The sequence below is a fragment of the Candoia aspera genome, chromosome 7, assembly GCF_035149785.1.
Source record: "Candoia aspera isolate rCanAsp1 chromosome 7, rCanAsp1.hap2, whole genome shotgun sequence".
NCBI classification, from domain to species: Eukaryota; Metazoa; Chordata; class Lepidosauria; order Squamata; family Boidae; genus Candoia; species Candoia aspera.
In genome coordinates this window covers 27,264,461-27,286,407 of record NC_086159.1, presented here as the reverse complement: position 1 = coordinate 27,286,407, position 21,947 = coordinate 27,264,461, and the positions used below count along the sequence as shown (strand labels likewise).

At 41.6% G+C, this 21,947-nt stretch overlaps 2 protein-coding genes across 4 annotated transcripts in view; both read right to left on the bottom strand.

Moving 5' to 3' along the window:
* KCTD17 (potassium channel tetramerization domain containing 17) overlaps positions 1–12,864 on the bottom strand; it is a 30,530-nt gene extending 17,666 nt beyond the window's left edge. For both annotated transcript variants that reach the window (XM_063309110.1, XM_063309111.1), the window contains exons 1-2: positions 12,449–12,864; positions 9,702–9,810 (exon numbers count right to left, since the gene is read on the bottom strand). In XM_063309110.1, coding sequence (XP_063165180.1) covers positions 9,702–9,810; positions 12,449–12,661 — 322 coding nt within the window. In that variant the 5' untranslated portion in view covers positions 12,662–12,864. The remainder of the gene's footprint in view (positions 1–9,701; positions 9,811–12,448) is intronic.
* Positions 12,865–15,120: 2,256 nt separating this feature from the next.
* Positions 15,121–20,567, bottom strand: MPST (mercaptopyruvate sulfurtransferase). Of its 2 annotated transcripts, XM_063308405.1 has the most exons (4): positions 20,457–20,562; positions 18,631–18,771; positions 16,995–17,639; positions 15,121–15,766 (listed from the first exon to the last, which is right to left on the bottom strand). In XM_063308405.1, exons 3-4 carry the CDS (start codon positions 17,587–17,589, stop codon positions 15,468–15,470), a joined length of 894 nt encoding a protein of 297 aa, XP_063164475.1. In that variant the 5' UTR covers positions 17,590–17,639; positions 18,631–18,771; positions 20,457–20,562; the 3' UTR covers positions 15,121–15,467. The 2 variants fall into 2 exon arrangements, with proteins under 2 accessions (XP_063164475.1, XP_063164474.1); XM_063308404.1 differs by lacking the exon at positions 18,631–18,771 and having other exon boundaries at positions 20,457–20,567.
* Positions 20,568–21,947: the final 1,380 nt, after the last annotated feature.

The window sequence follows — 21,947 nt, the reverse complement described above, 5'->3', positions numbered from 1 at the left end:
ACTTTTGGCAAAATTAAGCCTCTTTCTTTGTCATAGGAATGTAACATTCACTGAATCAAATCAAATCAAATGTATTAGATTTGTAAGATCACTCAGTTCAAAATTACTCCAGATTCCTACTTTCATGAGCATTCACAACTACCTAATGCTACCAGTTCATACTTTCTGACACACACTTTAGCTCTTCATTAGTAATTAAACCTAGTTTCAGTTTTCTACACTTATTTATCAACTCCACTCAACAAGATTAACCCACCTTCATTCAGATTTATTACATTCTTTCTCTTAGTTTCACATATGCACAATGTATCTATTTTTCTTTCATTCATTTTAATTATTTAAATTACTATTAATAGTAGAATACAAACAACTACAACACCAGTAGAAAAATATAGTAGGGGTATACAATTAAAAAAAATACATACAGGGTGGTGATTAAAATAAACATAATAAAAAGGAAATACGGGGAAACTAGTTAAAGAAAGGAAAAGAAGAAGAATGATCCATATAATTTTCATTTAGTAACAATATAGAATGAATTCAATCCTTAAACTTATTATTCAGTCTAGACCATTTGGAAACTTATTGCTTTATCTTCTCATTTTTAGAACAAAAAACTTTTCAAAAATAGATAAGGCTCATACTCTGAATTCATTCCTTGGTATCAGGAGGATAAATTTCTTTCCATTCACATAAGATTATCCTCACTGCCAAGACCCAGGCTTGGTCAATGCAAGATCTTCATAAAATGACAAATTCTATATTTTAGGAATATAGCTTGACAGCTCATTCAGATCTTTAACCATTATATTTCTTTTCAAAGTTGCATATGCTACTTTGCCAAGTTACCATATGCTATGATTTGATTGAAACAAAGCTACAGGCGGACAAGACCAAATGATATTTCTAGGGAACAATCCAAATCCAAACAAGGGTCAAAGGAGAAAAGCTGAAGACAGACTCTGAAAAGACAGAGTGAGAGAGAAATGGTTTGACAAATACTGAACAGCTTGTAATTAACATGCTCATCCTTCAAATTAACACAAGAATCTTTTTTTTCTACTAAGTCATGGAAACTGACAAGGAAGTTGTCAGCCTTCCCAGGTAGACCAGACAGGAAACAGAACCAGATGAGCTAATTCTACTTTATTTTAAGGCTACATTAACAGAATCTTGCAAGTGTGAAAATAAAAATCTCCCACTGTCTCCTTTACAGCCCAAGAAGCTAGGGAGGGTCCCTTCTGAGCTTCTTGCTCCACCCACTATCCAGCTGCAGGCTATGCCCTCTCTTATCTGACCATTCCCTAGGCAGCATCTCTTCACCCTGTCTCCCAAGGTCTTTCCCACATACCATTACAGAAGTTTAAGGTAATCAGAGAAAACATGGAGGAAAAAAAAACACTTCAAAAAAGGGGAAAGAAATGGAAAGACAATATAGTTTAGTGGACCTGAGGGAGTAGAAATGTCAAAAGGAGAAAAGGGAAGCATTGGGTCCAATACTGAACTACGTTGCCTACTGCATGCTTCCAGTACTCAAAGTGACCATCCTAAATAGATATATACAAGAGAAGATAGCATAAAACCTCATAACTCTCCCTTACTTTAGTACACCAGCTTGAAAAACAGGACTGTCATACATATGCAAAAAAGAAATGGTATCTATGAAATCACTACAGATCACACTGACTCTTAATAAAAGCAAGAGAACAAGCAAAAATACTTGAACTGAAATTCATTTCAAAGTATGATAAATGTAATTCATATTTCAATACATTTACAGGTAGGCCTCGACTTACAACCATTCATTTAACGATGGTCCAAAGTTACGACAGCCTCAGAATGGGTACTTTATGGCCTGTAAAGCACTTCCAAGCAACACAAAACATCACCCCCCCATAGTCACATGATCACATTTCAGGCGCTTGGCAACCAGCTCACATTTACAACCAGTTGCAGCATCCCACAGTCACATGATCATGTTTTGCAACATTTTCTGCCTTTTTCCAGCAAAGAATGCATATTGGGGAAGCTGGATTCACTTAATGACCGCTGTAAAAATAGTTGTAAAATCAGGTCCAGTTACGACCACAACAACTTATGAAGAAAATTCTGGTGCCAATTGTGGTTGTAAGTTGAGGACTACCCATATTCTCAAAAATCTGACTTTCTCATACCCTACTTTAATGGATTCATTTCATTATAATAGATATGCCCTAATTCCGAATAAACAATTTAATAATGGAGGAGTGAAATTTTTCTTCCACAAAGAAACTAGAAAGGTTTTTGCAAAAAGAAAATAAATGAACCACCATTTCTGTATTACTCTTTTCTACCCAATTTGAAAGAAGACCAGGTATCTCAATAGCTTGTTATTGGCTCAGTATGAAATGAGATAAAGAGAAAACATGAGAAAAAAATATTTCTAAGCTTATGAGTAGAATGCTGGAATGGTTTTCTCAGAACCATTCTCAATAGCAAGGCACTTAATATTGTATAAATAATTATATTATGCGATGAAGTGTAGGGGGAATTCTTGAATTCCTCCAGCTCAGTGAGTCTATATTAGTAGAATATGTGCATGTGAGTAGAAGTGAGTAGTACCAAGCCCATTAAAAGTATCTAGAAAGAGATGCTTCAGACTCAAAAAGACGTTTTTTTAAGGAAATAGCCTGCTCAGATGAAAGGCTTGCTTCTCTGAGCTTTCTATTTTCATGGTGACTGAGGAAGAGGAGAGGAGAGCTCCCCTCTTTCTCTATCACCATGAGAATTTCCTCCAATCAGGAAAGAGAGAACAGAAATAAAGAGAGGAACAAAAGAAGATACTTGGCTGCTTACTCAAAACATTCCTAGATAATAAAAAGTAAAAAAATAGAAGTTTCTAGTTCTCCAACACAAAGTTGTAACAGGATCAGAAAACTCTAGATATTTTCAATAATTTTAAAACACACTTCCAGCAACCTATGAAGAAAGCCAGCAAAATATAATACAATAGCTCTAGACACATCCCTCCATTCCCACTGTTGACACCCTCTTCATGATGAGCTGAACTTCTGAGTAAATAGAACAAGGCTGGGTACGAGCATGCTCCTTCTTACTTGCCCTGTTCATAGCAAGTTTTAGGATACCTCAACAGGCTTCACTCTCTTATTTAGTTGTTTTTCAAACACAAAAGAAAACTCTGTATTTACCCAAAAGGGAGATGAACCTGAATTTGAGATGACCAGGAATTTCATTAACATTTCCTGTTCCAGAAGATCAACTTTCTTAAAACCACTGGACCATCCCCTGGATTGGTATGGCCCAGAAGAACAACAAATTGCTCCAATGTATTCTGGAACATCCCATCCCTAAAAAAGATAAAAATATAAACAAAAATCCTTCTCATTGTCCAACTCCTGTTGAAACCAATCCTGGAGTGTATTTTTTCCCCTCAACAAATTTGTGCATGTAACACACTCACATATGTGTATGCATGTCTCTTAGCTTACACTATCTCACAGAATGGTTGTTATGGAGAAAAATGGGAGGCCAGGGAGCTATGTATTCCACCTTGAGCTGCTATTAGAAAGGTGGGATATAAATCTAACAAATGAACAAACTAAATAAGCAAATGGATAGAGAGACTCTGTTATATTCACCTCTTACATGTAAAGAGGTGATCAAAACTAACCTAGATTAGCATACCTATTTGGACACTTTGAACCCCCACTCATTAGCTAATGGAACAGTGATAGTTCCTCTGTTACTCTACTCTCAGATAATGTACTACACATGGAGGCAATTCTTTGAGAACAAAGCTAGATTCTCTTTGGGTAAATATAGTAAATGAAACATTGTCATTAAGTCATGCATAATAAAACATACAGAGGGCTTCTTTAGATCCAAGCATTACATGCAAACTAAGCTACCCAGGCTTGTTCATTACACTATCGGGTTTTTTTTAAAAATCCTGGCTTAGCTTGATGCATAAATCCAACCAGAAAGTTAAGACTTTTCCCCCACCAAAAACAACTAATTTCCCATTTGGAAATGTGAAGAGATCTTGCCTATCAGAAAAATAACTTAGCAAACTCGACAGATGGTTTAAGAATACATTTTCACTTATTTAGTTAGTTTGATTTATAAAGCCTCCCACTCAACACATGACTCAGGGCAGTGTACATCATCAGTAGATAACAATTAAGTCCATATAAAATGACATAATGAAAAAATAATAAATACAAAATACAAAAACATAAAGGCATTAAGTGCTGGGAAAAATTAAGCCAACAGCATTATACTGGCCCACTGCTTGGGAAAGAGTCAGGTTTTAATGCCCTCTGAAAGGGGCCAACAAAATCTCAGGGGTAACTCTTGTTCCAAAAGGCAGGGCAATAATAGAGAAGGCACAACTCCTGGGTCTTGCCAGATGAGACTGTCTAAGTGACAGAATGCTGTTGACCATGTCAGATCCAACTGGACCCTGTCAGATCTAACCAGAAGAACAGAAATAATCAGAGATTATAACCCAGCCCTGCCATGAAGGACTTTACAGTGAGAACTAGCATCTTGAACTGCACCCAGAAGCTCACTGGTAACCAGTATAGCTCATAAAGTAGAGATGTACCCTACTCGCACCACTGCATTCTAGACCAGCTGCAGCTTCTGAGAGGTCACTGAGGACAGCCCATGTGGAATGCACTGCAGAAATCCAACTGTGAGGTGACTAAGGCATGAGTAACTATGAGGGCAGATGCCTGATTCAGAAGTTGGCACAACTGGTGTACTAAGTGGAACTGTGCAAAGTCCCTCATTGTACAGGAGCTGTAAGTCTAGGAGGACCCCCCAAACTACACACTGGGTAGATATGAAGCAGTGGCACCCTATCCAGAAACAAAGATAGAAAGTCTCCAGGTCCAGATGGTCCCAAAATCCCCAGCCACTCTATATTACAAGGGTTGGGTCTGAGCCTGTTCTCCCTCGTCCAGGTCCCTACAGCATCCAGACATCATGACAGAATTTTGATGGTATCATTTGGAGGACCCAGTGCTGACATGTACATCCAACTGCATGCCTACAGATGACACCATCCAGCAGTCTCACATAGATGTTGAAAAGGAATCAGGAGAGAATCAGTCCTTGAACTATCCCACTAAGCAAGTGCCTTGAGCTAGGTCTCTCCCCCCACCCCCAAAACAGCACCAACTTGAACTGGCCAAAAAGGAAAGAGAACCACTGCAACATCATGACTTCCATTCCCAACCCTTATGCCAATCCAAAAGGATATAATGATCAATAATATCAAACACTACCAAGAGTTCAAGGAAACCAGATGGATGCCCCACCTCCATACCAGTCTTGCCACAAGTCAAGAAGTGAAATCAATACCATCTCCATACTGTATCCAGGTTTGAAACCCTACTGGAAGAGATCCAGAAATCCACCTCACCTAGAGCCCTTTGAAGCTGCAACTTGATCACCTTCTCAGCAACTTTTCCTAAAAAAGGAGACAGGCTAGAAATTAACTAACACAATCGGATCCAGCATGGCTTCTTGAGGAGGGGATGGGCCACCGTCTTCTTAAGCACAGGTTGGACGACTCCCCCTTTCAAGGATGAATTCATCACTGCTTGGACCCAACCCACATGCCACCCTCTGGGAAGCCGTAACCAACTAACCAGATTACACCAAGTTTACAGGTATTTGAGTCATGTAGAAATATTTTACATTTAATCTTCAGACATGCCCACTATCTAGCTCTAGTCCAGTGATAGCCAGACTACAGATTGTTGGATCTATTTTGATGTAGTTTTTGTTGTTGTTTTTATCACAATATCAATATCCACCAACCAGAATTATCAGCCCAGACAGAAGGGCAATATTAAGGGATTATGGGATTTCTAGCCTAAAATATCAGGGTCTAGGTTGCAAGTGGTGGCTGGAAAATTCTGAGAGTTGAAGTCCACACATCTTAAAGTTCCTGAGGTTGAGAAACACTGACCTAAAGGAAGCTGGCATGAAATGTTGCTCCTTCCATTTTGTTCATCTGTCATTATTTACATCTTCTTGTCTCTCTTCCCTAGAGGCACACACGTGATACATTTCAGCAACAGGCATGGGGGATCTAGGCACTTAATGAACCCACTGAGGAACGAGAATTATGCTTAGGAACCAGCATTCTGTTATTCAACAGAAGAATCTACTTGTACCTGATGCATTATTTGGAACTTGGTCCTCACAATACGTCACTTTCCTTCCTCAGCAAAACTAGATCAATATATTAATAAACAAAGCAAAAAGTACAGCCACTCTGAATACAAAGCCCAAAGGTTGTGGGGAGGGGAACAAGGAAGCAGTTTATTTTCCAATCACCACAGAGGGCTACTGTCATCATCATTAAAAAGATGTTGCTGTTCCTTTCTTTTCTTTTCCTTCCCCTTCCATGTAAACCAGAGTAGCATCCAAAACTGGAATAGGGATAGAATAAAATGCTGTAACTTCAGGTTACTCAGGACTGATTGACTGGCTTCCTATAGCACGCTAAATTCTAAACTCAGGCTACCAAGACATTATTTTTGTTTGCACATAACATGTCCCCAAACAAATAAACCAAACATGGGTTCCCATAACATGTGACTGAGCTCTTATAACACACTGAACTTATAACTGATCTAGTGTAGTGTTGTCTGAACTCAGTCAGTAAATTCTTTCCCCCATTCTTACTCCTTGTTTTGTAATATAAGAAATCTGTGCTTTGAATAATTCAGACAAGTACTCTCACCATTGCCACCTACTCCCACAAGGAAAGGAAACTGTCCGGGGAGAGAAATTGAAGAAGGTATAATGCCATGAATTAGCTGATTAGCGTATTTTTGTTTTAAGTTGAAAAAAACTTCATTATAAGCAAATGGTCACTTTATTTTCTTCAAGCTGATGTTAAAAATTAGAAAAGATACAAGAGAGTGAAATATTAAAAGTGAAGTAAAAAAAAACATAAAAACACCGTAAGATGGAGTTTCCAATAACACATTTCCTCCTTCCCTTCCACTGTCCTCAACTTCTTACTGATTCTAAATTTCCAGTGATCACTTTAGTTTGACCACTGGAAATTATTGATCATGTCTATTTGGATGGTTTGCTCTATTGTTTAATTAGCTGATCAGGATCAACAACAAGAGGTGTCACCAAAATCTGCCATCTGCAGCTGTCTGTTGGGATTTCTGAATATAGAGTATAGAGCAGTGTTTCTCAACCTCAGCAACTTTAAGACGTGTGGACTTCAGCTCCCAGAATTCCCTAGCTCAGCATAGCTGCTGAGGTTGAGAAACACTGGTATAAAGTAATATAGAGTATTCAATAGGGTGATGACATTTTTGAAGGAAAGTCCTTGCTTCTCACAAAGCCAAGAAAACTAAATATTTAGAATATCCAAATAGCAGTGTATTTGCAAGGGTAAAAATACATCATTCTTCAAATGAACTACTTGGCCTTTTCCTCATTCTCCATACAGAGGACTGCATTAAGGGAATGCAGGCATTTAAAAATAGACAAAGCACAGCAGGGACCACATGAGCCTTTGTATTTACAATACAGTAGTATGTAAATAAATCTGCTCTTTAATATTGTTTTCAAGGTTAGAGCCTCAACTCCACCCAGTAAGGTCATGGGTGGCTGTGGACAATATCCACATGGGCATCCCAAAAAGTGGAAGTAGGAATTCCCAACTTTCATTGGTCCTGATTTGAGAAAGTATACAACCAGTATTCCACCCACTTATTTTGTAAGAAACTAACCTGGCCCGCCTCTCCTCTCCCCAGTTCAGCTGCTAGTTTAGTGCCCAGTAGTGTGCCAAGGGGGGAAGGGCGGGTCCATCCATCCTGGGTGCAGGCAACAAGGGGTGGGGCTGAAGATGCTGAGGAGGCTAGCAGCAAGTGTGGAGTTGGGCAGTCGCTGCCTGTGCTGTGATCAGCTGTTTGGCAGTTGGCACAGCACAGCACTGATAAGAGGGAGAAAATGTGCCTTCCAGACATTTTCGACTCCCAGCTACCCACTACATTTTTCGGAAGTGGCCTGCTAGTTCCCTCTTCCTCAGCCTGAAACCGAATGACTGGCCAAGGTCACCCAGCTGGCTTTGCGGCTAAGGAGGGACTAGAACTCAGTCTCCTGATTTCTAGCCTAGAGCCTTAACCACTACACCAAACTGGCTCTCCGGAGCAAAGGAGTGTCAAGATGCTAGGTAAACCATTGGTTTAGTCTAGTACCCTTCTATGTTCTACTGGTGAAGTTTTTTGTTTTTTAAGGGAAATGCAGTACATGGGGGAGTTGAAGTTGATGATAGTGATTGCTAGTTATTATGACTAGACAGGTTTGGGTCTGCATGAATTGTTCAGTAAATATGCAATTTTTCTTTCCTCTTGAACATAGCTCCCCCTCCTGCACTAGTGCAGGCATTAGCTCTAAGCTAAGGCAGTTTGCTAGTTCAGGCAGTATGCCAGAAATTAAAGTTTTCTCACGGATGAGAAGAGAAAATATTTTGAAGATACCTACATCTTAGTTGGTACCAAGCCATAAGCCACTTGCTAGGTGAAATAACTAAGCCGTACATATTTTTTTGATTTTTGTTATGCAGACTTCTTCACGAAAATGGCACTTTTAGGCAACTTGATTATAAAAATAAAGATAAAAACAGAATGATAATTATGCATAAATCAAATAATTAAGAACAGCTATAGGAGGAAAAAAAGGTACACAATCAATTAAAACTGTGTTAGCAGCAAAACCAATATAAATGCTAGCTTGAATAAGAGTATCTCTACCTGTTGGAAGAAGGGCAAGAGAAAGATGGATGGATGGATGGATGGATGGATGGATGGATGGAAGGAAGGAAGGAAGGAAGGAAGGAAGGAAGAGTGGTAAAACCTTTGCTTTTCATCCAGAAGTCCTCTGGGTTTAACATCTGGCCTCTTCATCAAGGCTAAGTCAGACTCTATTCTGAACCCTAGAGACCCCCTGATTTCAGTCATCCTAAACCAGAGATGGGCAATTTTTGGCAACCAGGGGCTACACTTAATATTTTATGCAGGGTAGCTGTGGGCTATAAAGGGCAGAGATAGGGTGAAAAGTAGGCAGAGCTGTATCTCAGATGTGAGCAAAACCAATATTGGAGTATTTTTCACATAATTTGGGGGGCAATTTAGGGGGTGTCTTTTTTTTTTAACTTTGCTAAGTCTATCTTAAGATTTACACTACAGTTTGTGTCTTTCTTGTTCAAAAATGGCAGGAAACCCTATTACCCATTTTTAACAACAGAAACAATAGTGGGAAGACTGGACCCTTGGGTCAGTGAAAAGGAGCTTGAGGGCACCCTATTACTGTATAAATATTACTGTGTCAGATAGACAAACTTGGTATAAGGCAGCATTCTATGTTCCTGTTCTAAAAGATGGGGATCATTTCCCCGAGAAATTATGTGAAGCATTCAGTCTTATGAAAAAGATCATGTTGCCAGAAAATATCTAATACGTTCTTAAGGTTCCGCTAGAATATTATTGTCATGGAATATGACTTTAAACAACAGCACACAGAGACAAGAGTATTGTCAAATGCATTGCAGAGGAACTTTAGTAAATAGCCCTTAGCAATCAGTTGTGCTCTTTGCCCGCCACAAACAACACTGGCATTCATATACCCGGGTTCTGGAACATACAGATCTGAAGACTTACCTTCCTCAGCCATATCTTTATCCAGTACCAGTTTTCCATGCCGGAGAAAATTCAGAATAGGTCCAAAATAAGTAGGGTCTCGATCGATGAGATATGCACCGGTCTCATCCTAAAGCAAAGACAAAGAACCAAACAAACTACGTTTCACTAACTTTTCTAAGATTCTGAGTTCTTTGGTTACTTGGATCTTCAAAAGACTTTTGGCTACAGTCCCTCACTCAAAGCTCTGAATAAATTTAGTTTTCAGCGATAACAAATGAAACATTGTTATGGATCATTAACTGCTTAAAAACAGAGCAGAGAGAAAGAATTAATGGTCAGTTTTCATAATGAAGGGGTATAAACCATTCTGATTCCCCAGAGAGCTGAGCTGGGACCTGTGCTTTTTATGTAAGCCCTGAAGTTAAACCAGTGGGAATTGTCTAGAAATCAGCAGTAAGGTAACCAATTTTGCTGACACCTACAAATTACTGTTGTATGCCGCCCAGAGTCACTTGCTTTGTGAGATGGGTGGCTATATAAATTAGACAGACAGACAGAATTGAGTTCAAGGTTTCTCTCCAAAAAGGGTGAATGGGAGTTTATATAAAAGCATAAAATAATACAAATTAGGGGGAAAAAATCAAATGTTACGTATATGCATTCAAATGTTATTTATATGCGCACACACAGAGACACACACAACATATTGATGGGGATAAAGTGGCAATGACTGATCAGAAACAGATCTTGACATCACTACAAAGTGTGAAGGTATGCAAGAGACACATCCCAACTTAGCATCTATTAGGAAAAAGATAAAAGAAATTGTACTGCCGATATCAAATGTGTTACACAGCTACCCTGTTCACCTGTTACTGCTGTATCTCAAAAACTGCTGTAAAAAAGGAATCAACCAAAAATCTGGAGCAGCTCTCCAAAGAAAAAGTATCTTAGAGAGTTTTTTGGTTGGGGAAAAATGGACAAAAAAAGGAAGAAGTCTGTATAAAATTATGCCCACTCAGCAAAAGAGGTTTTTGTCCTCTGTCATATTTAGGGGAACCCTAAATCATTAAATGAACTTGAATAGCAGGAGCTTCAGGGCAAATAGTAAAGATATTTAAGCTGTGAAGTATTTAATTATTTCTTCATTAAACAATGAACACTATCTTAATATACTGAATTCATTCATGCTTTGCCCTACACCATAAACTATGTTTTATATGACACAGTGGCTACATTTGCAAAACAAAGAAAGTCAAAACAGACTGCACGTGTATCTCCAGGATCAGAGGGAAAAAAAGCTGCCAAGAAAAATAGGAAAAGGGTATGGCATGGTCCCCTGTGTGTGCATGCATGTTCACATGCACGATTGTGTACTTCCCCCAAATAATATTGGCCAATTTGAAACAAGCCTGAAATGAAGGCTATAGTCATAAAACAAATTAAGCTGTAATTTACTGAATTAATCAAATTGGCTGGCTCACCTAACAAACTAAATCCTACATAAATCATACTTGGTTTGCCTGAGTCACTGAACTTGTTGAAGTATGAACCCGGGTTAATAAAATGTAAGTGCTGAGTTCACATAACATACTGCATCTAAATGAATTAGCCTTATTATGCCTTTACCTGACAATCCAGCTCACAAGATGTGCTATCACAATGGCTGGATTCCTCCAATGTGCTACAGCGCATCTTAGCCTAGCCTAACATGGTGTGCCAATCCAGCCACTGAGCTACAGAACACATTTAGCCTATCATGTTGTCCAAAGCCAGCGACTTTTTGATCCTATTTATCTGAAGGCTGCAATCTGTGTGTATATCCTTGGAGAATAACACTGAAGTCAAGGGCGTTTTCCTGATCTTTATGCTTTACTCCTTTTAAAACAAAACACAAAAACATCCTGCGGATGAAGTTTTTGAATGGCTGCCCACTACTACATTAGCCTCAGCAAAGCTGCACCAAACCTCAAGATAAGCTCTTGGAATCACTGACAAATGACCCACATTAAACCAAGGGGGGTCTTGGAGAGCAGTGGGTGCCCCTAAATGCGCAGCTGTTTCAAGTACTGGGCAAGGTTTCTTCGAGGCCAACCAGCCCCTTGGGCGGGCAACTGGCGCTTTCGTGATTCTTTGCCGATTCTTTTACCAGGAAGCCGCCGCTTCTGAGGCAAGAGGCGACAAACAACGTTATCTCCGCCGAGCAATTTAATCAGCTCACGCGCGTGCAAAGCAGAGCTGGAGTTTCTCCGCGTACGCATTTCTCAACAAGCGGAGCGATTCGCGCGTAGGCTTTTAAAAACAGTTTCAGTGCACAAGGAGATGCCCCGCCAGCAAACGGATGCTTCCATAGGAGTCGCTCCGCTCCTTAAATAGCTGAAGCGTCCCGGCAAAACTGTCGTTCCTATGTAAAGCTCCGAGACCCCTGAGAAATGGGCGGGGAGAAAAAGAATCGAGTCTCCGGAAATTAATTTTGCACCCCTGACCAACTTTGCGTTCTCGAAGCAGGCATGTGGGTATGACTTCGCAAAAAATGACTCCCGCTTACGGGCAAGACTCGAAATGAGCGTGAAGCGAGAGGAAAGCTAGCAAGATTACTCCTAAGTGTGCTCGGATCTTCCGAAACAAAGAGACCCTCACTGCTTGCCTCTTCCGGACCCAAGACGCTCACTCTCCACGCCCTACGATTTCAGCGAAGTGAAAATGCTCACATGTTCGCAAATCAACTCCGCTGCTTTGCGGGTCGGTGGAGCGCGGGTGCTTACCCGATCCGACTGCAGCTCTTCTCCCTGGCACAGGCGGCAGAGGAAAGATTTCTGCTCGCGGCACAAGGTCTGCCTGGTGGTTAAGAAAACGGTGCCCCCGACATTCAGCCGAACCCACTTGCCTCGGCTGCTGGGGGGTAGCGGCTGCTGAGCGCAATCCCACGCGTACGAAGTAGCCTTCCGTGCAACCGGCGCATCCTCCCCACGTTCCATTCTCACCCCTTTCTCTCGGCGCGTCCCTCCTACTTTCACAAATGGGCGGGACGCGGCTTGCAGGTGTTGAGCACTGGAGGATTCTGGGGCCTGTAGTTTGCTTCAAGGAGAGCACGCATTTGTGACTTAGAGGGACATAAAATCGAAGATGACAGGTGCAGATATTTTGCCAGTCTTGTAGTATTTAAATGAGTATTGTTGTTGGGTTTCCTTTTCAGGACAATTCAACTATCTTTTTAAGCAGAAAGTGCAAAAACAAGTTAAACCAGTGTTTCTCAACAGTGGCAACTTTTACGACGCTTGGACTTCAACTCCCAGAACTCCCCAGCCAGCATGCTGGCTGAAGAACTCTGGGAGCTGAAGTCCACACATCTTAAAAGTTGCCAAGGTTGAGAAACACAGATTTAAAGCATTTAAATGGCTGAGATGTTACAAGACTTGACATTTTCACTGAGCTCTCCTGCAAGAGCAATGAATTCTCACCAGATCTCAGAATCAGATGGGATTCCACTTATTTATTTTTTAAAATTAATCTTAGGGTTCCATGAGTGTCACTTAAGGAACTGGTGGATTGATTTCTTAGTAGTCTTTGATGCTCTACTGGACTAACTTGTCCAGGGCTAAATCTTATTTATAGCATCATCACATCACTATCCTGTTTTGCCAGGAATGTTGTAAGATTCAGCAACATCTCTTTTCTTTCTGGAGAAATCTATGTTTTGTCATTTGTAAAACAAGAGTGTCATCATTTCCTAAAGCCTGTTGGGTAAACTGGAAATTAGTAAGTCCTGCAATTCAGGGATGTCCTACATGTGTAAGTTCTTTTAAACAAAATCCCTAGATCTGTAAACTACTGGTCTAATATTCAGTAGCTTCTCCTTTGAAAAGCATGGAGCTTAACTAAGAATATGTCAGCCCCTCAAGACCAGGAAACAAAAATCAAGAACACTAGTATTACCTTTATCGTAATGTTAAAGCAGTGTTTTTCGACCTCTCAACTTTAAGCTGTGTGGACTTCAATCTTCATGCTGGCTGGGGAATTCTGAGAGTTGAAGTTCAGGCAGCTTAAAGTTACTGAGGTTGAAAAACACTGGATTAGAGTAACGGAATCTTGCAAGTCTGAAAGCGCTTCCCCTCTCCCCTGCCTTTACATTCCAGAAAACTAGAGAGGGTCAATTCTGAGACACTTTCTCCATCCCACCCCCACCCCCGTCCCAGCTTTGGACTTAGATTTCTCTTATCAGACCATTGTCTAGGCGGAGGGCTTCCTCCTGTCTCTCAAGGTTATTCTCACATCCCATTACAGTATAACATGTCACCACTTGCACTTTTCCCTCAGTAGCACAATGCCACATCGCACAGCTTCTCTCTCCAATTTACCTACTACATTTGGTTCACTACAGGTGACCCATCTGAATAAAAGCTGGGGTCAGCAGATGGCATTGAGAGATCAGTACTTCTGCGGTGGGCTTGTTGGATAGGTTTTTTATTTATTTACTTTTATAAATAACTCAAGGTGGCAAACATACCTAATACTCCTTCCTCCTCCTATTTTCCCCACAACCACCACCCTGTGAGGTGAATTGGGCTGAGTGTGTGTGACTGGCCCAAGGTCACCCTGCCGGCTTTCATGCCTAAGGAGGGACTAGAACTCTCTGTTTCCTGGTTTCTAGCCCGTTGCCTTAACTACTAGACCAAACTGGCTCTCAGGCTGGCTTAGGATTTGACAGGAATACCTGGACTAAGAACTAATGGAGTTGGAAGTGGGGCAGAAATGTTGTTATTGGGCTGGAATTTTCTGGAGCTGGTAGAATGTTTTGGCTTCAATGAGGCTGGATTGCAGAAAGTGGAGGTCTGGAAGAAAGGAGGAGGAGTTCTGGAATTTGACCTGTGGTGGGTCACCAGGATACGTCATCACATTCCCTCAGATGCTGGTTCCTGATGGTTTAAAGCTTTTATGGGGTGAGATGCTAGGAGAGATGGCAAACAAATCTATGCTGGTTGGCAAAGTTGCAGCCCCTGAGACAACTGTTCAATGCAGGGGCCACCACTACTAATTTGCAGAAAGACAACATGTTTAACTTTGTATTATGTGGAGGTTGTTCTGTTCACTTCTATTCATTTAGGGCTTCACTGAAATGTGCAATTTGACCAGGAATATTTAAACTTTTGCATGCTACTGCAGAAGTTTATGTGTGCATTTGTCTACATATAGTCACAGATCCATACATGCACATACACACATATTTTCTCTTACGGAATAGCCTAGAACTAGCTGAATTCAAGCTGCAGTTTGCAACACGGGCTGTCACAGACACAAGTTTTTAGAATCTGACCCACTTTAGGATGAGAACCCAAAATAAAACAATGAATCTTTAAGGACACTAAGACACTTTTGATTGAAAAATGTTTGTACTATGGGATTTCCATGAAAATGAATAGAAACCAGATTACAGGGCTCAGTGGAGGAACAATTAGTACTAAATAGCCAGAATCATGACACAATTTGCCATAGTTACAGTGCAAAATTAACTCCATTAAAAAGCAAACTCCTTTTCTACGGCTGCAAATCTCCAGAGTTCCTGTGTTCTACCTGGAACTCTAATTTCATCATCCCACAATTAGTGCTTTCTTTGCTATGAAAAAAGGGCAGTATCCATACCTCCCAAAGGAGACAAGCAAAAAAATGGCAAATCCCCCAATTCATTATCAAAATGTTTCACTCAACAGGCACAACATCTTGAGATAGAATTTTAGAAGGCCACCCCCTTTCCCTAAAGTTTCTATCTCTGCAGAAGGCTGTGCTTCAGAGGGGTTTCCCCATCCTCTCCGAAATGATGTATTCAGGCTGTGCGCGCATGAACCACTCCACCCAAGCCCCGTCATAAATGGCCACATCTGGCTTCCCACACAGATATGCTCCTAATGCCACATGGCCAGCAGTGACTCCTGATCCACAAGTAGCCACAAGAGGCTTGGAGAGGTCTACTTTCTTCTCCTTAAACAAGCTTTGAATAGTTTCTGGGCTCTTCTCCAAGCCTGCCTCAGTGAGGAATTCTGTGAAAGGAAAGTTCACCGAGCCAGGGATGTGACCAGGTTCGATTCCTGGAGAAAGTTTGAAAAATAAAATCCTGTTAAAAGTTCCTTCAACAAAATTGCAGAATGAGGAGTACAATTTAGAAATAATGTGCATACATACAGACACGTTTTGTTATGGAGTGAGCCTTGAAATCCTACATATAGCAGTAAGTTTCATGTGATAATTTCTAAGTAGACATTTATTTATTTGTTACTTTATTTATTTTCTATCCCGCCTTTATTATTTTTATAAATAACTCAAAACAGTGGACATACCTAATACTCCTTCCTCCTCCTATTTCCCCCACAACAACAACCTGTATAGAACAGTTTGTACCAGTGTTTTTCAAACTTGGCAACTTTAAGATGTGTGGACTTCAACTCCCAGAATTCCCCAGCAACCTCTTAAAGTTGCCAAGTTTGAAAAACACTGGTTTATACCAATGGTAAGGAATGAATTTTCCCCCATCCCCATTTGCCCCAGTAAGCCAGAATGTATCAAAGGTGGGGTTAACTGGTATCACCCACCTGCTGGTACTATCAAGGAGAACATGGGGAGTGACTGTTCCCAGTTCTCTAGGATGCAGAAAAAAAATCTGATCCACATCTTCCCCCATTAGGGAAGGGCACCTAATCAAGTGGTAAAAATCAGGAGCCCCGCTGTACCTTCACCAATCTGGGAAGGGTTTTGACAATTTTTGGCAATCCTATCACCTTGGGCTTCATCCTTCTCCTGTAAGGGGTGAAAGATGCAGCAAAGATTAAAATCAAGCGCAGTTAGTATGATACTAGGAATGATGACAGCCCCAACCTCTGCCAGTACCGTTCATGCCCCACCCTTCCCTTTCAACAATATCCTTATTAGGTGGAACTACTGACATATAGGCATCTCCTCTTGTTCCTTGGACTTGTGTAGTGGGCAGAGGGAATGGCCCTGAAGGACCGAAGGAAAAGCAACTACCAAAGCAACAGTCAGATAAAAGGGGCCTGAGCCCAAGGGCAAGAACTGAAATGAGTAAACATCTCAGACAAGCCCCTCCCTAGTTCACACAAAGGTAAAGGGAGGGAGGGAGGAAGGGAGGGAAGCACAGACAGACATGCAAGATTCTGTTACTATAGCTTTACAGTAACAGTACTGACCTACTCTGTTCTGCCTTGAAGTGCTGATAACTTGCAACTTCCCTTTTTGAGGTATTAATCTCAGAGCTATTCCAGCCCAAGAATTCTACCTTCCAAACCTAAAGAAGAGCATTACCTTCTCGGGGCTCTGGTTCTATCCCAGCGAACCTTCCAGCAGACCGGGCATCCACTACCTGGAACTGGCGTGACTCAATGTTCTCCTTAATCTGCTCATAGGTCTTCACCATTGATTTATCCAGAGAGGCATGAAATTCAGCAGAAGCAGGAGGACTCCTTCCAGAGCTGACTGGATACCCCTCTTTCATCCAGTTCTTCAGCCCACCATCTAGCAGGGAAACCGCATCATGCCCAAAAACTCGGAACATCCACCAGACACGGGGAGCTGAGAACAGGCCCTGGTCACTTGCATCATACACCACAACATGAGAATCACTGCCCACTCCTAGTTTGCCCACGTACTCTGCAAAATCTGTTGCACTGGGAAGCATATGATCATAAGGGGATGTGCGGTCACTGCAGTGATCAATATCGAAGAAAGCGGCTCCAGGAATGTGGCGTTCCTCAAACTCACTCTGGGGATTACGTTTCATTTTGGGGAGGTACCAAGAGGCATCCAAGAGCTTCACAGACGATCCAGTTTGAGGAGACTTGATAACTTCTGACACCCATTTAGCAGTCACCAATGCACGGTAGAGAAGCTGCTGAGACATGGCACTCACACTTGTTTGGATTTAGACGTCACCTGGAATTTCCCTTGGCACTGGGGTGAAGGAAGATCACACAACAAATATGATCATTCTCACAACAAGAGAAAAGAACACCCAGGCATTACAACAAGTAGGTGGCTATACATGAAACAGCAAGTTCAGCCAGTTCTATGGCTAAGTTAAGATGTAATGTTTTTGCTCTAATAAATAAAACATTGCCTTCCTGCAAGAAAAAGATTTGCCAGGAAGATGGAAAACTACTGCCAAATCTCCACCTATGCTGAAAAAAAGCCTTAAACCCAATGGTGGTATCTCTCAAGGATGTAGTCTGAAGCAGGGCATTCTGGGAGGCTGTCAGAAAAACCATAGATGCTCAGGGTCCTAAGTCTCCTTGGTCCCTTGAGATGCTCCCCAAACTATGCAAGTCCTGGTGCTGCCAATTTTCTCCCATTGTCATCAGCAGTAGATGGAGATGAAATTAGAGAAAGGCAAAACCCACATATAAGGTATATCCTGTGTGAGCAAGGAAATTTTTCTCCCCCACTCTGGAATTCTTGGACCAGTGAACAACAGTTGAGGGGAGATGCTGGTGGGCAGAGACAGGAGGAGATGAATGAGAGTTGCTACAAGCAAAAAAAGAAATGTCTTTCCAGACGTAAAAGGAGCACATGGCCCAGGAAACAGGAGACATCTTTATGCAAGATCTATGATTCTTTATGAAGAATGAATTTGTATTTACATTTTGCCAGAGGAAGCAAAAATGTATAACAGCAATGGTGTTGAATTAGGATGAGGCCGGCACAGGTTCAAGCCTGCCCTCAGCCATGGAAGCTCACTGGGTGACTGGTCATTCTTACTCAGCCCAACCATACAGGGTTGTTGTTGTGGAAAAAAACTCAGAAGAGGGAGCACAATATACATTACCTTGAGCTCCGGGAAGAAAAGTAGGATATAGATCTATCAAATAAATGATAAATAGATATAATTTATCTAGTTTATTACAGTTCAAAGAACGGTATGGTTAAGCAATGCTAGCAAGGTCACCTGACAAGGTATAGCAGTTTTCTCTTTTTTTTCCAGGGAAGAGACAATAAATGTTTCTATATCATGATGCCATCAAAACAAAAGGGATTTGCAGCTATTCAAAAATCCACCGAGCATCAACAGGATCATGTAAACAACATTCTGGGCAAGAAGATAGGGATATAATTAGAATAGTTATAACAACAACACAATTTAATTAGTGAATGTAAAACATCACGGTCATAATTTCCTCACTAAAAACCCATTTATTTCTGCATATGGTAAAAACGAACTCTAATAGGATAGCCATTTTCTTGAAAAAAGTTCCAGGAACCCTCAGCAGTCTACCTCACCATGGGTGAAAAAAATTGTATGATCCATGCAAAGTGAAAAGGACCCCTACAGATGCCTGACTTTCTCATTTCCCTGAACTCATCCCTGAAAAGGATATTTAGATTGCCATGAGATTTATTTATTTTACTTAATTTAAATCCCATCCTTTCATCACAGTAATGCTCAAGGTCTGTTCATCTCTACATTACCTTGTTCAAAAGACCTATGAGGTCTATATCCAATAGCAAATGAACTAGAAAGCAAAAGGGGTCAGGGTTTACAAAAACAAAGGCAGACTCTGAAGTTAGATCATCATGGTGAATGTGCAGGGTTAGACCTAAGTAATAATTTCCATAACAGCAGCTGTAGGCTAGGCCTTCTCAGTACTGACATCGCATTTTTTGTTATTTCTGTTCTTCTTAATCTATTCTTTTTTTAAAATGCACCTCATATTATCATTCTTATTTTAACTTTCATGCTTAAATGCTGTTTATAGGATTATAATGTTGCATTTAATTGCATTTTAACAGAAGCCACCTTGAACATTAACATGGGGTTAATAGATGGGTAAAATAAGGAAATAAAAATTATTCCCATCCCATGCACAGGAGAAAAAAGGATACTGTACTTCTTCTAGCTACTATTTTCTTTGTAAATTCTTGTAGTTTAAAAAGAAACATTGCTTTTGTTCTTAATATCGGCTGCCTGGTATCAGCTAAACAGGGGTTTCCCATTTCGCAGTCCTAGACAAGAGTCTGTCTGAATAACGCTTTCTTTGATCACAAAGCTTTTTTAATCATAACTGTAGCTATATGGACCTGGATTCTCACTGTTAAAGCTAAGCAGGAAGATGCTGTTCAAATATTCAGAGGCACTGCATTTGGTTCAGAGCAGACTTGTTCCTATCAATGCATTTCACTTCCTCAAATTAGACAGCACAAGCTCTTCCAGGGGCAGAGATAAAAGGCTCCCAAAGGGGAAAAGATTTCATCTCCTTTCCCAAAAAAGCTCCTCCAGCACCCCTCCCCCCACAAAGAAACACCAAAAGCCCCTGATTTCCCCAACTGAAGAATGTGGAAAGACAGCACCAGGCACCCAACTACTGCACAATAAACAGTTTATTTCCTTCTCCAAGTAAGACCATTCTTCTGAGGCCTACCCAATCTGGCAACCCCAACATGTGTTGCAGAACAGCTCCCATCATCCTCAGCCAGCCTCGTACACCATCGCAGAGAGAGCAATAGACATCGCCCCTTGCCAGCAAGGATTTGGGAGTTATAACCCAATAACCAAAAGGTTTCCAGGGCTGTCTAGGGAAGAGGTCAACGGGTAGGCAAAGCTGCCGCCGCCAGAGCAGCACCCACGCCCTGCCCCTACCTCACCCCTCGAGGAGGCAACTTGTCCGCGGGGTCAGTGACCTCTGAGCACATGGGCGAGCGTTCATCTCGTGCTTTTTCCTCCAAGCCTCCACCAAGTCCTATCGGCCTCCCCCTCCACGCTTCCTCTCCCCTTACCTCGGCCCCTCAGGATACCGCGGATGGCCCCCTGGCTTCTCAATCTTCAAAGCGTTGTCCCCAAGCCCGCTCCCGTCCACCAGGCCGTTCCCCCTTCCTTACTCTACCTCCAGGGTGGAGACGAGGACTGCATCCCACTCTGATATCCAATGAAAGGAAGGGTTGTCGGGGCGAACCAACTGGTGCAAAAAAAGGTGGGGGAGAGAATTAGCAGAAACACACTAACCCGGACATGGAGATCGGTCCCTCGTCTAACTGGAGAATCACTCACGACCTTGTTCTCTTATCTTCATGACATCTGACCAGCTACTCGCCCCCTGAGCCGCTCTCTTTTGGAGAGGAACTAAAACTCTGATTTGCTTCCCCCCTAACAATCACTTCCTGGAATAACAGATTGCGGAGTCCAGAAGAAGAAGGCGGGGAGCGCTTTATTTCCCCGGGGGCAATTTCTAGGAGCGCGTTTCTTGGGACGTTTTCCAGTCTTGCCTGAGTTTCCTTGAAGACTCGGGTCACGAATGAAAACTAAAAGACCGTCTTGTCTCCTCCGCCAGCAACGATATTTGAAAAGCCAAACGGTGCACTTGCACCGATTGAGAAAAGCTCAACTTACCTCGAAAAACTCTTTAGTTCTTCGTGCTCTCAGTACAGTAAGAACAAGGAGTAGTCCGGAGAAGGGAAGAGATGTGGTAGACAACCTTGCCCTAGAGAGGACGGGGCGAGATAACCTTGACACTAATTACTTTCATACTTGATACCTGCTTTAGAGTCTTCATTTTGCCACAGACATCCCTTATGACCTTGAGTGAATCATTTAACATCATTCCCCCCCTCAAAAAAAAACCTCAACTCACCCCTTATCCAGGATGAATCACTTCTCCAGCACAGCGTTGTTGTATCTGGGGGCAATGGAAATTGTAGTTCAACACAAACCATCTGGCACTCCAGATCGGTGCAGGCTGCTGTATTCCCACAATTTCACAAAACTGTAGAACTCAGTGGGTTTATACTGCAAGTCTCTCATTTTTTTTAAAAAAAAGAAAGACCACCACCTCTGCTCCCTCCTTCCCATAAGCATGTTCACGATAGAAGAATTATAGCTCTTATTTCAGAACCTGCAAAGTTTAGGACTCAACAGTGTCTTGCTAGCTCTTTTCCTTTAATGATCTGGCTCCCTTTTATCAAACAAGCTGTTGAAAAATCTATATGCAATGCAAGTTTGCTATATCATAGCTATTCCTAAGTAGTCACATTGCTCCATTTACAAAGCTGGATGTACTTCAAAATTGTGTCAGACCAGTATACCAGCTTTTCTTACAGTGTTCCCTCCTATGCACTTTGCCCTTTGGGACCCCACATTCTTGGCCTTACTGAGTTTCTCAGTGCTGGTTTCCTCTTTCAGATTTGCCCTTTGCCCCACTTCTCACTGAGCCAGTTTCCTTTTGCACCATCACTGACGGTGAACACTAATGCACTTCTTGTCTTGACACAACA